General features: G+C 32.7%; 1 protein-coding gene across 1 annotated transcript in view; it reads left to right on the plus strand.

Annotated features, from left to right (window-relative positions):
• The first annotated feature begins 2640 nt into the window (after positions 1-2640).
• Positions 2641-12241, plus strand: part of LOC140442797 (uncharacterized) — a 29946-nt gene continuing 20345 nt past the window's right edge. Inside the window, exon 1 of the mRNA XM_072533774.1 lies at positions 2641-3993. Within this exon, the coding sequence (XP_072389875.1) occupies positions 3666-3993 (328 nt within the window). The 5' untranslated portion in view covers positions 2641-3665. The remainder of the gene's footprint in view (positions 3994-12241) is intronic.

Below are 12241 nucleotides of genomic sequence, written 5' to 3' on the forward strand. Positions count from 1 at the left end.
GTGACTGAATCTTAATGTGTGTACAGTCAAGAGCTCCTATACAACATTGTGTAAATCTACTTAACTGATAAAATTCAAATATCTTCGAATTAATTTCCTCTTCAGTACTAGGCATTTTTATAAATACTCTGTACAAATTAGCAATTGCATCTGACACTCTATGGATTATTCTACAAGCTGTAGATTTGTCGATACCACAAAAGTCTGCCACAGTAATTATCATGCTTCCTGATGCATAAAATCGCATAGTAAGCAAAACCATTGTCTCTGGCATGACAGCATGATTTCTAAAAATTATTTAATATATATTTTTTTAATTAACTATTATAAAAAGCTTACCTATTTGTAAGATGAGCTATTCTGTCTCTTATGCGATCAACCAGCATAAAAACGGTTTCCTTTGGTAAACGGAATCTATTCAAAAACTCATTATCTGACCATTTATGAAAATGATTTTCTCTTACTCGAAAAACAGGATTTTTTCGCAGAGGAAAAATTATATTAACAACAGCTAAGAAATCTTCATCCTCTGTAATATCTCCATCATCAAAATCAAAGACACCATTATTACCAATAGCCATATTTATTATTATAGACACAAAATTATTATAAAATAAACCATTATTACTGTAAATCTTATCTACGACTGCAAATTTGTAGCAATAAAAACACAATATTTAAGTGATATAAATATGCTTGTTTTAATCTGGAATTGTCCAGAGCTAGAGACAATATTTAATTTAAAACTAGAAAGTAAGGTTACAAATCTCTTGTTAACACCGTTAATCCTTCGTTTTTGGGCGATTAAGGTAATCTCTGGTTAACAGATGGTTAAGTGTTAAACTTGCATTGAACAACGCTATATTAAGTTTAATTGAAGATTATTTTTAATCTGAAGATAATCTCCAATTGAACAATCGGCCCTTATGAGATTTCTCACCAGTAACAGTGAATATAGTGTGATTTTCTAATAAATACAAAAAATTTAATATTCGATTCATCAAAACTGATGGATTCAACATACTTAATACATTTTGAAGGACAAACAGTAATAATTATTTTGGGAAACTATTGATAATTGTCGAAAACACTAAATTTAGGAAAGTATTCATTATTCCGAAAATCTAATTAAATTTTAGGTCGCCACAAGTCACTTTTTTCCTATTTATTTTCGAGCAGTGTATTAAAAATTATATTGAGCAGTGTATCAAAAACTGGAATTTATCTGCGCGTGGAAGGGAAGTAATGCGCGTGAAAAAAATAGAACATGAAGAACAAAGGACTGGCGGCACGCGGCAGAGTGAACCTACTGATTCTTTTTAAGCAAAATCAGAGAACAACCGATCGATTATTCTATGGCAATATACTGTACTGTGACAATACATAATACATACACATATATGGGGGGTATATACAGGAGCGATTAATTACAGGGACCCGATCCGTCAACTACGCATGTGCATTATTTGAAATGACAATGACATCAAAAGTGACAATCTCCCATCTAAAATAATCTGAGCAAATTTATAATATAAAAACGATTTAGGCATAAAAATCGTTAATTTTAAAATATTTACTTCTACAGGTACATAGTTTTTAGATTCATAACTAAAATATAGAGAATAAATAACTTGTACTCTCAGTAATAAGAAAGAAAATCACATTAATCTAGTGGATATTGACGACTTTGACATGAATCATCGAAGATTGTTTATTTTGTTGTAGTAGCATATGGAGACTGTTAATTTTGCACCAGATAATTTAAAATATTTAACGTAATATACGTTTATGAGTGAAGATAAGTATTATAATAAATTATTATAAACTTAAAATGATTTATTGTTGTTGAAAGTAAACAAATTATTTATTTGACTATTTAACTAAACTTTGAACTAAAATTTGAATATTTGACTATTTAACTTAACTAAATTTAAATGACATATTCTGGTAAATTTTGTATAAGTTAGGTTGGCATAAATCGTTGTCTTCAGGTGGATGTTTTCCAAAGTTGTCTCTTTCTAAAACGTGTTTAAAGTAGCTTAATTATTCAATACTCTTCCAGTTCAAGGGAATGTTGATGTTAAAAAAACATAATGTTTTTCTAACATCAACTGCTTTTTCTTGTTTTACTTGTAAACTATACTTTGGTATTATACCAGGATAATACTGGTCCATATTTCCATTCTTTTTTGTGACTGATTTATGTTTAATCATATCCTGCCGATAAACAGGTTCCCCTTTTACTAGTATCTTGCTAGATCTGGAACTCTTCTGTATATAAAACCTTTCGCACTCACTGATTTTAAAATGTAACATTGATGATTTGATAAAGTTTTACCACAATCAAAACAGTTCACTGACATTTTTACTAATTACGTAAATAGGAAACTATTAAAAACAATTTTCTTTGTCCTGATTTTATACCTGTGCAAACACAATATTAAAGATCAAAGTATAATATTCGACAAGGCAAGATACCGTTTAACATTTTCATTTGAAGGTTCGAAATATTTCGAACGCAGTCGTCTCGCACATGCGCAGTTGATGGATCTTCTTCTTCTTCTTTTTGAGACGGCTGCTCTGAAAAGTTCAATTTGATGTACATCCGTACCAATCTCTCAGGTTGCACAGCCATGACATTCTACGCCTCCCTATGCTTCTCTTTCCTTGGATCTTTCCCTGCATAATCAGTTGGAGCAAGTTGTATTTCTCTCCACGTGTAATATGTCCGAGATATTCTAATTTTCTTGTTTTTATTGTATTTAAAATTTCCATTTCTTTGTTCATCCTTCCCAGAACCTCTTTGTTTGTGACGTGTTCTGTCCATGATATTTTCAGAATTCTTCTGTACACCCACAGCTCGAATGATTGACGGATCGGGTCCCTGTAATTAATCGCTCCTGGTATATACTCTGCCTGTCTTTTGCATAGATAAATACAGTCCATCTAATTTACAAACCGTTGCACGTCATCGGCGTCATAGCCCGTGACGTCACATGATACCAACACGAAATATTTAGGCGGTCGGTGTGTTCTTTTTTAGAATCACTTTGCCGAGTACACTGGCATTACAGCCACTAGACATATTTTATTATATACGCGTAGAACTAATATTTAAAGATTTCTATTAATGTTAACTTAAAAAAATAGACAATAATAAGCTTCATTTAACTTGTATAAATGCATTATAAAACGTTTTTATGAAGAACATTTGTTCGGAACACACTGTAACTGTAATCGAACGAAGGTGAAATTTTGGCATAAATTGGTAACACTTATTTGACAGTTGCGGTGTTGACACTTTTTGTACTTTATTATTTTAAATTTTAAAGTGAATACCTCTTGTTTTATATTTTTACCTATTTAATAAAATCTGTTCTTTTTAGAACAAAATTAGTGTGTTTTATTTCAAAAATGTCACGTAAGAATTTAAATAGTCGTTGTAAAGAGTATAATAATAATTATGTGACCTATTTGATTTAAAATGGATTCAGGATTTTTTTATACTTTGGCAACTATGTCAACTTCGATCTCTGTCAATGATAATGACGTGCAACGGTTTGTAAATTAGATGGACTGTAGTATAGTATGTATAATAGGTCTTTTGGATTTGATTATTTGGTGTTCAAATTTTTCATATTGAATGAAAATTTTTTGTAAACAGTATGGAGACACAGGAAGACATTTATACAAAAAGTGAAGTATCTAATATAAAATGCGAAACCCAATTAGAGAACGATGATGTGAATAATACAGAATTTCCAGTTACTATAAAAAATGAATTTAAACAAGAAATACTTCTACTCGAGGATAATACAACTAATGAAGATTCTAAAGATTGGTTCAATCAAATGAATACAGAAATATTTATTGAAAATGTAAAACATGAACAAATTGAAGGTAATAGTAATTTGTTAACCTGTAAAAATTTGGAGTCTGAACCAAGTATTAAGGATGATAAAGACCTAATTGAAGAAAATCAGAGTCAATGTGGTATGTATAAATCAAAATAGTTTTGGGAAAATAATTTAAAAAAAATGGAAAAGGAAAAATGTAGATTATCCTAATCATTTGCAAAAATGTTTTTTTTTATTTGGGTACATCTCTAAAATATATCTTTATTTTTAAATATAGTGTAACCTCAATTCAACTATTACTACGATAAAATAACCTTTTTTTTTCTGTGACAATATTGTAATAATGGTATTTAGATTTATATTTATATTAAACCAAGATTTGGAGATTAGCCTAGATCTTAAATAAAGTTTTGTTTACTATCATAAAGCTCATATTTTAGAATGATTTATTGCCAGTGTTGTTTTACATATGGGTGGCTTGTTTCTTTATGTGATAAATAAATGTGTGTAGTCTTAGTCAGAACAAAACTGCACACTTGAAAGTTTATTATTCTGACTTAATTATAATTTAACCTTAAATTACCAGAACATAGGAAGGAACATAGGTTTTCATCATTATTAATATGAATTTTCCGTTTTTAAATTATCATTTTATATTAGGTATATATCATTGGCATTAAGGATACATTGTATGTAATTAACAAAAATGACCCCTGTAGTAATCCTGTATGAGTTATTCTTGGACCGTGTAACTGATTACTATGGTCTCCGATACATAAAGTTTGGTTGCTAAAAATATTTACTATATTAGCGGATAAATTTGTGGATAAAGTTTACACAGTTGTAAGCACCTTTAAGGTCTAGAAAAAAAACACTCTAAATATTTATTTTTAGAAAATTTAGTTGGATATCTGTTAAGAGACTTATTGCATGTAGTGTATCAAGACCAGATTAAAATCCATACTGAGTGCTTGGCGAAAGATTATAGTGTTCAACTGTCCCGTTAAGACTACTTTTGATAATTCTTTAGAAAGGTTTTGTTATAAAAGACAATAGAGAAATGGCTTGGTAAGACAATGAGAGAGTTTTGTCTCTGTCTGTTGGGTTTGATAAAAAGGCATAATATTATTGTTTCTTTCATTTTGTCCATAATGATTTTTGTTTTTTCGCGAGAACAACTTTGCATTTAGCTTGGATGTGTTTAAATTTTAGCTCAATATTATAATCTCTAAAAGCTTTTTTTTGACAAGATAAGATTCATTTTTACATTCGTCATCCCACCATAATGGAAGACCGGTTTTTGGTTGCAATGATTTTTGAATAATTATAGCACAATCTACATCTTTGCGAATTGCTTTTATTTAAACATTTCTGAAGATTTAAGATCTATAGAACGAGTGTCAGGAAGACATTTTTCAAGTAATTTTCATATATAGACCACTCTGCTCAAGACTCTTTCCACTTTGTGGAGGTATGAATTGTTATTGGAGAATATTTCAAATCTATGATGCTTTGGGTAGGGATGTGGATTGTACCTAGTGAGTCATTTAGAGGATTCAGGTAGTAAAGCCTGTTATAAATGAGGAGATACTAATGTTAAATCTATTATTGGAAGATGCTCGTTTGGTCTGGATAATTTTGGTTGGTCATCCGTCATTGAGTAAAATTAGATTAGTATTGTCTAAAGCGTTAGCTACAATATTACCTTGTGCACTATCCTGTACGGAATCCCATCTACAGTGATGATTATTAAAGTCGCCACCAATTAAAACTCTACCTTTAATTTGGCCAAATAAATTTTCCCAATCTTTGGATGAGACATACATTTTAGGAGGTTTGTAAACACATAGTATTGATAATTTTACTTGTTCTAGAAAAACACTGCAAACCTCTATATTTGGATTATCATTTCTTTTGAATTTTATATCTGAAGGGTACAGGTCCATAAAGAGCTAAGTCACCAAATGTTTTATTCATACAAATCCAAGTTTCAATTTTAAAACCAGTTATTGATAAATTATTGATGGTTATCATGAATCCTGTTGATTAAATCAGTTACTTGGGTAATTAATGAGACATACACAAGAAATTAAACTTATATTGATATTATGCAAAATAGAACATAAGCTTTAATTGGTCAAACCACAAAACATTATTGGCCTAGAAGGGCCAAATCCAAAAAAAAACAAGTTAAAATGACAAGTAGACAGAAGTTATTAATATGAAATAATTCTAATTCTTGGACAGGTTATTAAAAAATTGTTTTGTTTCGTCACCAAAGAATCATTTTAAATCTTGTAGGCATTTAAATTTTTTAGCCGAGATTGGTATCAAACCTCGAAATAATGTTGTTTAATAATAGTATTCCAATATATTAATATTTTTTTATGCCTGAATAAGAATACGGGGAAAGTTCAAATTCATTTTGTATTAGCACAGGTCTCTTTCGCTTACTTTGTTTTTCCTTTACTATTGCTGACTCTGAAGCTCCATTATAGGACTCCCGGTGATATATTAGTCTACGGTGTTCTTGATATATTTTTAATTCTCGAATTGGAAGAGAACTGAAAGGACATTTCTTCAAATAATCTGTTTTAGTATTAAAAAAATTCGTCCATGCTCAAAAGTAGGATTGATCTATTTCCACAACATAAAATGGCGATTTTTTTACAAGAGCACTTTTAATCATTTTAACCCAATCTGAAGGAATCTCAGCTCGTTGTTTGGAGTTTAGTAACCCCATATTTTTGTCTGATTCCATGTAGGAATGTAATTGAATAGGGAAAGTAACTTTAATAGAATCAAGTCTAGGCACTTAAAGGCATAAACGTTCAGCTGGCTCTTATCTTAAACATCGTTTCTTGTTATGTTTGGGACACTAAGATTTTTTCCAAAATCGAGACAAATAGCTTCGTGAGTCACAGAGGGTCGACTTTTTTCCTTCGCAGCCCTTTTTCTACTGTAAAATACCTCAGCCTTTCTTTTGTGTACATCATTTTGTATCGTAAGCTGGCGTATTTCGTTTTGCAAGCGTTCATTTTGAGCAACATCGAAACTGTTTAAAACATCAGACTGAAGAGATTTTCTTTTTACAGGAAACTCATCACAGGAACTACATGTATCGGTTCTGGGATATCCAAAGGCTTTGTTAAATTTTTTATTAAAGACTGTTCTGTAAGACTCGTAAGATATTTTCATAGAAGGGTTCAACACAAAACATTTTGAACATCTTTTTTTATGTTTAAGTATAATTTTTTAATATCATTTACACCCTAGTGGCTTTTCCTGCTTTTAAATGACTTTATATGTTCGTATGTTGCTGTAAAAACGTGGGATTCCAATTTTCTAGGATGGTTTTTATTTTCTCCTCTTTTATCTAGAGGGTCGACTCGAGTCATTTTCAGTGAATTTTGTAATATCTCTATTTTTTTTCTTTATTCCATGAATAGACATAAAAGCTTGTCTACAAATATTTATTTAATTTAAGCTATTATCAGTGCTAAAACGTACCCTGTAAGAATATGAAGCACTTCTCAAATTTGCTTCGTCTTCATCTTTCCTAGGCCTTTTTCAGCGAATAGGGAGAACTCTAATCAATCCACATATGTGTTTTTCCCCAATTCTGCTCATTATTGGAAGTTATTGTTTTAAAATTCTTGATTACAGTTTTTCTTGTTTCTTCAGGCACATTTTGAAAACATCATTTACGACAATTACAGGTTGCACCTATCTCGTGACTGCAGTCCAATTTTTTTCACATCTCTCATTCTGCCGTGCTTTTTCCTCTTCTTTGATTCATTCTGTCTATGCACTAATTCATTCTCATTTCCACTACTATTGTTTTCTGTATTCATTGTTAGTTACTTTAAATCACTTGGAAAACAATGAAAACACTAGCTTAACCGACGAACAAAACTCTCAAAGCTGCGCGTATTTGATCAACATCTATCAGCTGTTTATATGGACTTTACCCTTTTAGGACCTGTCTGATGAAGACTTGCCCCTTATTGGCGGTTTATGCGTAAATTATAATTAGCATTTCAAAGGAACTAGGCGCTTTTAGGACGTGTAACAAGCCGCTGAGCACTTCTATGTTAAAATTGCTACAAGATGGCACCACTAGATCGATTTATGAAAAATTGCGACTTGCCCTATTTTCGACCTGTACCCTTCATCTGAAAAGGAAATGTCGTTTGCAACTAAAACAGCAACATCTTAATAGCCGTCAAGTTGATCAACTCGTAACATTATTAAAACCTTTAATATATAAATTTTTATTTTGTGACAACCAAGTTTCGTTAAAAAGAATGACATCAGTTGTATGACTTTCTAGAAAATTAAGCAAATTAGTCTTTTGTTTTATAACAGATTGAAAGTTCTACTAAAGAATATTGATTGTTTTATGATTCTCCATTACTATCGTTGTCTGATAAAGAAGAAAGTATGTTTCTGATTTCATTTTGAGTGACTTTCTGTAATTCAACCGAGGCTAGTTTGGGGTCAATTTGTTTAATTATTCTCTCTAAAGCAAATGGAATTTCTTGTAGAATTTGTAATTGTATTTTTTCTTTATATGCCATAAACTTATTCCGATATTGGTTAGGAATTATACGATGTGATACTGATTTTTTTGTTTGAGAAGTTGAAGGAAATTGTAAGGTAGTTTTACATTGAGTGAGGGATAAGTAAAGAGATTATTAAATGAAAAAGGAGTAAACTATTATTATTACTTTCCACATTTAAATAATGATTACAACAGTCGTTTAAGACTAAACTGCCACACAACCTCTAAAACCTTTTTTAGGACCTCAAAAAGATGCAAAAATGTTTGCCGCTCCTTCCTCGGACTTTCCTCTAAATTTTTTCGGATCCTCGAACCGGCGATTTTGAATGTTAGTTACACGAGCGAAATCAATTTTTTAAGTAAAATTTCGACGGTAAAAATTCGATATCTTTTAATCCGAGTGTCCCGTCGACAAAAATCAAAGTGCATTTTAAATGTGAAAAATACAACTTTCGTATCCAATTTTTGCGTCTTGCCATTAATGAAGTCAGTTTCTATAAGGCTGTTAAATAAAATAATTATTTTTAGTTTTCCTCCAAATTTTTTAGTTAAAGACCAGGTCACGTGAGACGCTAGAAACTATCTGCCTACTTCTTGCTAGAGAAGGTAACGTGCTTGAGAGTTATATCCTGTGAACATAACTGGGAAATATACCCAGTCAAACACATAGAAAATAAGTATTGGGTACACATGCGTTAATAGGGCTGAAATACTGCATAAAAAAGCAGAAACAAGCTCAGAATCATCACAAAAAAAAAGTTACAGTAAACCCAAATAAAATAGGTCAATGTATACAAATATGTTTAAACTTGGGCGTAGTACCGTTCGCGTCATAAAAAACTGGTACAACTCTTATAACCAAAAACCGTGTTTTTTAAGTTGTGTACGTTGGTCTTGTCACATGTGTCATTCTAATTTCTAGGGCACTGTTGCCAGTTCAACGAAAATATTATATGAAACCAGCTAAAAGTAGGGCTGTGCGACAGATCGCCAGTTTTGAGTATACTAAAAACTAAAACATTATCGATCATTTTCTATCAGTCAGTCACATTTATTTAAACATGCATCCTAAAAATTCTCCTATTACTATTGTAATTTTCCATAATCTTAATTAAGTATCCACACATTGATTTGTGTTTTATTACAATTTATGAACATATTTCAATTTAAAAATAATGATAGATAATCAATCTAGACATAACTTTAAATTATTATAATAAAACATTACAGTGAGATATTGGATTGTAACTGTCACGTTTTGAAAAGCGTTTTTTCGTCCCGGATATTTTATAGTTTATAATACGTAGGATAAAGTATAATGTTAGTTTTTCACATTTATTGTTCTTGTCATCATCATCATCATCATCATTGGCTTTTACAACTCTTCGTGAGTTGTTGCCGCGTTTACTATTGCCTTCCATTGATTCCGATCCTGTGCTAGTATTTCCCATGGCCTCACTTCCATCTTCTCCAGGTCTTCCCTGACTGCGTCTTTCCACCTTTTTCTAGGCCTTCCTGTCGATCTTCTACCATCTGGTCTTTCCCAAAACACATTGTTAATCAGTCTGTCGTCATCACTCTGTACCACGTGGCCTTCTCATCTTAATCTATTGGCTTTTATGTATCTTACGATGTTTCCTTTCCCGAAGAGAGTCTCTATTTCTTTGTTGTATCTGCTCCTCCATTCATTTGTCAGGCTGTCCCTGCAAGGACCATATATAATTCGCAGGATTTTGCGTTCCCATACTAATAGCTTATTGATTTCTCTCTTTCTCAATGTCCATGTTTCACTTCCATATGTCACTGCTGGTCGTATTATGGTTTTGTACATTTGGATTTTGGCACGCCTTGAGAGAAGCTTTGACCTCATTAGATGTTGAATGGCAAAGAATGATTTATTCCCCGCCAGTATTCGTATTTCAACCTCCCGTTCTCCTGTGTTTTCACTGGTAATTGTTGCTCCTAGGTATTTGAATTCTTTGACCACCTCAAAATTATGATCGTTTATGGTAATGTTTTGTCTTATTCGCTGTCGTTCCTTTTTTGATACGACCATGTATTTAGTTTTTTCTTGTATGTTGTTGTAAATGTTGTCTCTTTTTTCTCCTTACTGTTCTTCTGGCTAAGGCTCTCTCTCTATTATATTGTTCACGCTTTTCATCCGTCGGGTTTGCTAGGTAGTCGATTCTTCTTTTGTTTGCTTCTTTTAAGGTATCCTCGCATTCTTCATCAAACCATTTGTTTCTTTTTGCTTTTCTCTTCCGACCTATACACTTCTCTGCTGTTTCTGTAATGATCGTTTTAATGGAGTGCCATTTCTGGTCTATATTTTCTCTTTCATTTTCTTTCGTTTCCAACACCTGGAATCTGTTTCTCAATTCTAGTTGGTATTGTCTCTTTCCCTCTTCTTCTTCCAATTTAGACACATTCCATCTTTCGATCTTCATCTGTTTGTCTGTTGTTTGTGTTGAGATTCTAGTTCTGAGCTTGGCCTTTACTAGGAAATGGTCTGTATCACTATCTGGTCCCCGTCTAGTTCTTACGTCTATTATACTACTGGAATGCCTCCCATCAATTAATACGTGATCAATTTGGTTCCTCGTTCTTCCATTATTTGATCTCCATGTTACCTTATATATGTTTTTCCTGGCAAATTGGGTGCTTTTGATAATCATGTTGCACCCTGCTGCAAACTCAATCAGCCTTGAACCATTGTCATTGGTAATGTCATGTAGACTCTGATTTCCAGCTACCGGCCTTATGTGTTCTTCTTTGCCTATTTTTGCGTTTAAGTCCCCTAATATTATTTTGATGTCATGTTTTGGGGCTTCCGTGTATAATCGGGTTAGGGAGTCATAGAATTCTTCCTTCTCTTTTTCTGCTGCTTCTTCGGTTGGTGCATACACTGAGAATATCGATAGATTGAACCATTTGCCCTTTATTCTTATGCTACAGACTCTATCATTAATTGCTTTGAAATCTAGTATAGCAGATTTAATCCTTTCGCTTATTACAAAACCACACCCTCTTTCATGACGTGTTTCATGTCCAGACCATAACACTATTGACTTCTCCATTTGGATTGCCCCAGACCCAGTCCATCTGACTTCTTGGATTGCAGTCACATCGTATTGTAGTTCTTCCAGCTGTTTTATTGCTCTTGTGGAAATTCCAGGTCGATACCAACTTAGTACGTTCCATGTCCCTAATAGAGTGTCCTTTATTCGTAGCTTACGTCGTTTGTCCTGATAATCTGTCCTATTCCGAGGCAATAGTATTCGTTTCGTAGCAGTGTATTTTTCCGTGTATGGATCGCTGGTCCATAGCACAACCTCCAACCTGGAGGACCAGAATTTTCTATCTGGGTTTATTCCCATAGCCGATATGTTCCAGTTTTAAGGCGCCAGAAACTCGCCTTTCACCCTCTCTCGTCAGCTACATAACGCACACCCATTGTGCGCCATGCACCCAGTGTTTACGCGGCATATTGCCTTCGAGGACGTGAGATTAGGATTTGTTGGCAGAGCTGAGTTCTATTCCTAGAACTTCCGACTTTTTCGTCAGAAAACAGTGGACGTTTCTCAGAGTTTTATTGCAGTGTGAGCATCGACAACTCGTACTGCCTCCGAGGTCCTTTACCAACCTTTAACCACCTTTATTGTTCTTGTAATAAATAATAATTTAATTTTGGTAGTTTGCATGTTACTAAACTTATTGACACAAAATACAATTCGTGTTCGGTAGATAATTGAAGTATAAAATTACAGTATATGCATTCCAATGTTCCCTGTGCCAATACCCTAGGTTTAAAGATCCTTCA

This window comes from Diabrotica undecimpunctata, chromosome 1, assembly GCF_040954645.1.
Source record: "Diabrotica undecimpunctata isolate CICGRU chromosome 1, icDiaUnde3, whole genome shotgun sequence".
Lineage (NCBI taxonomy): Eukaryota > Metazoa > Arthropoda > Insecta > Coleoptera > Chrysomelidae > Diabrotica > Diabrotica undecimpunctata.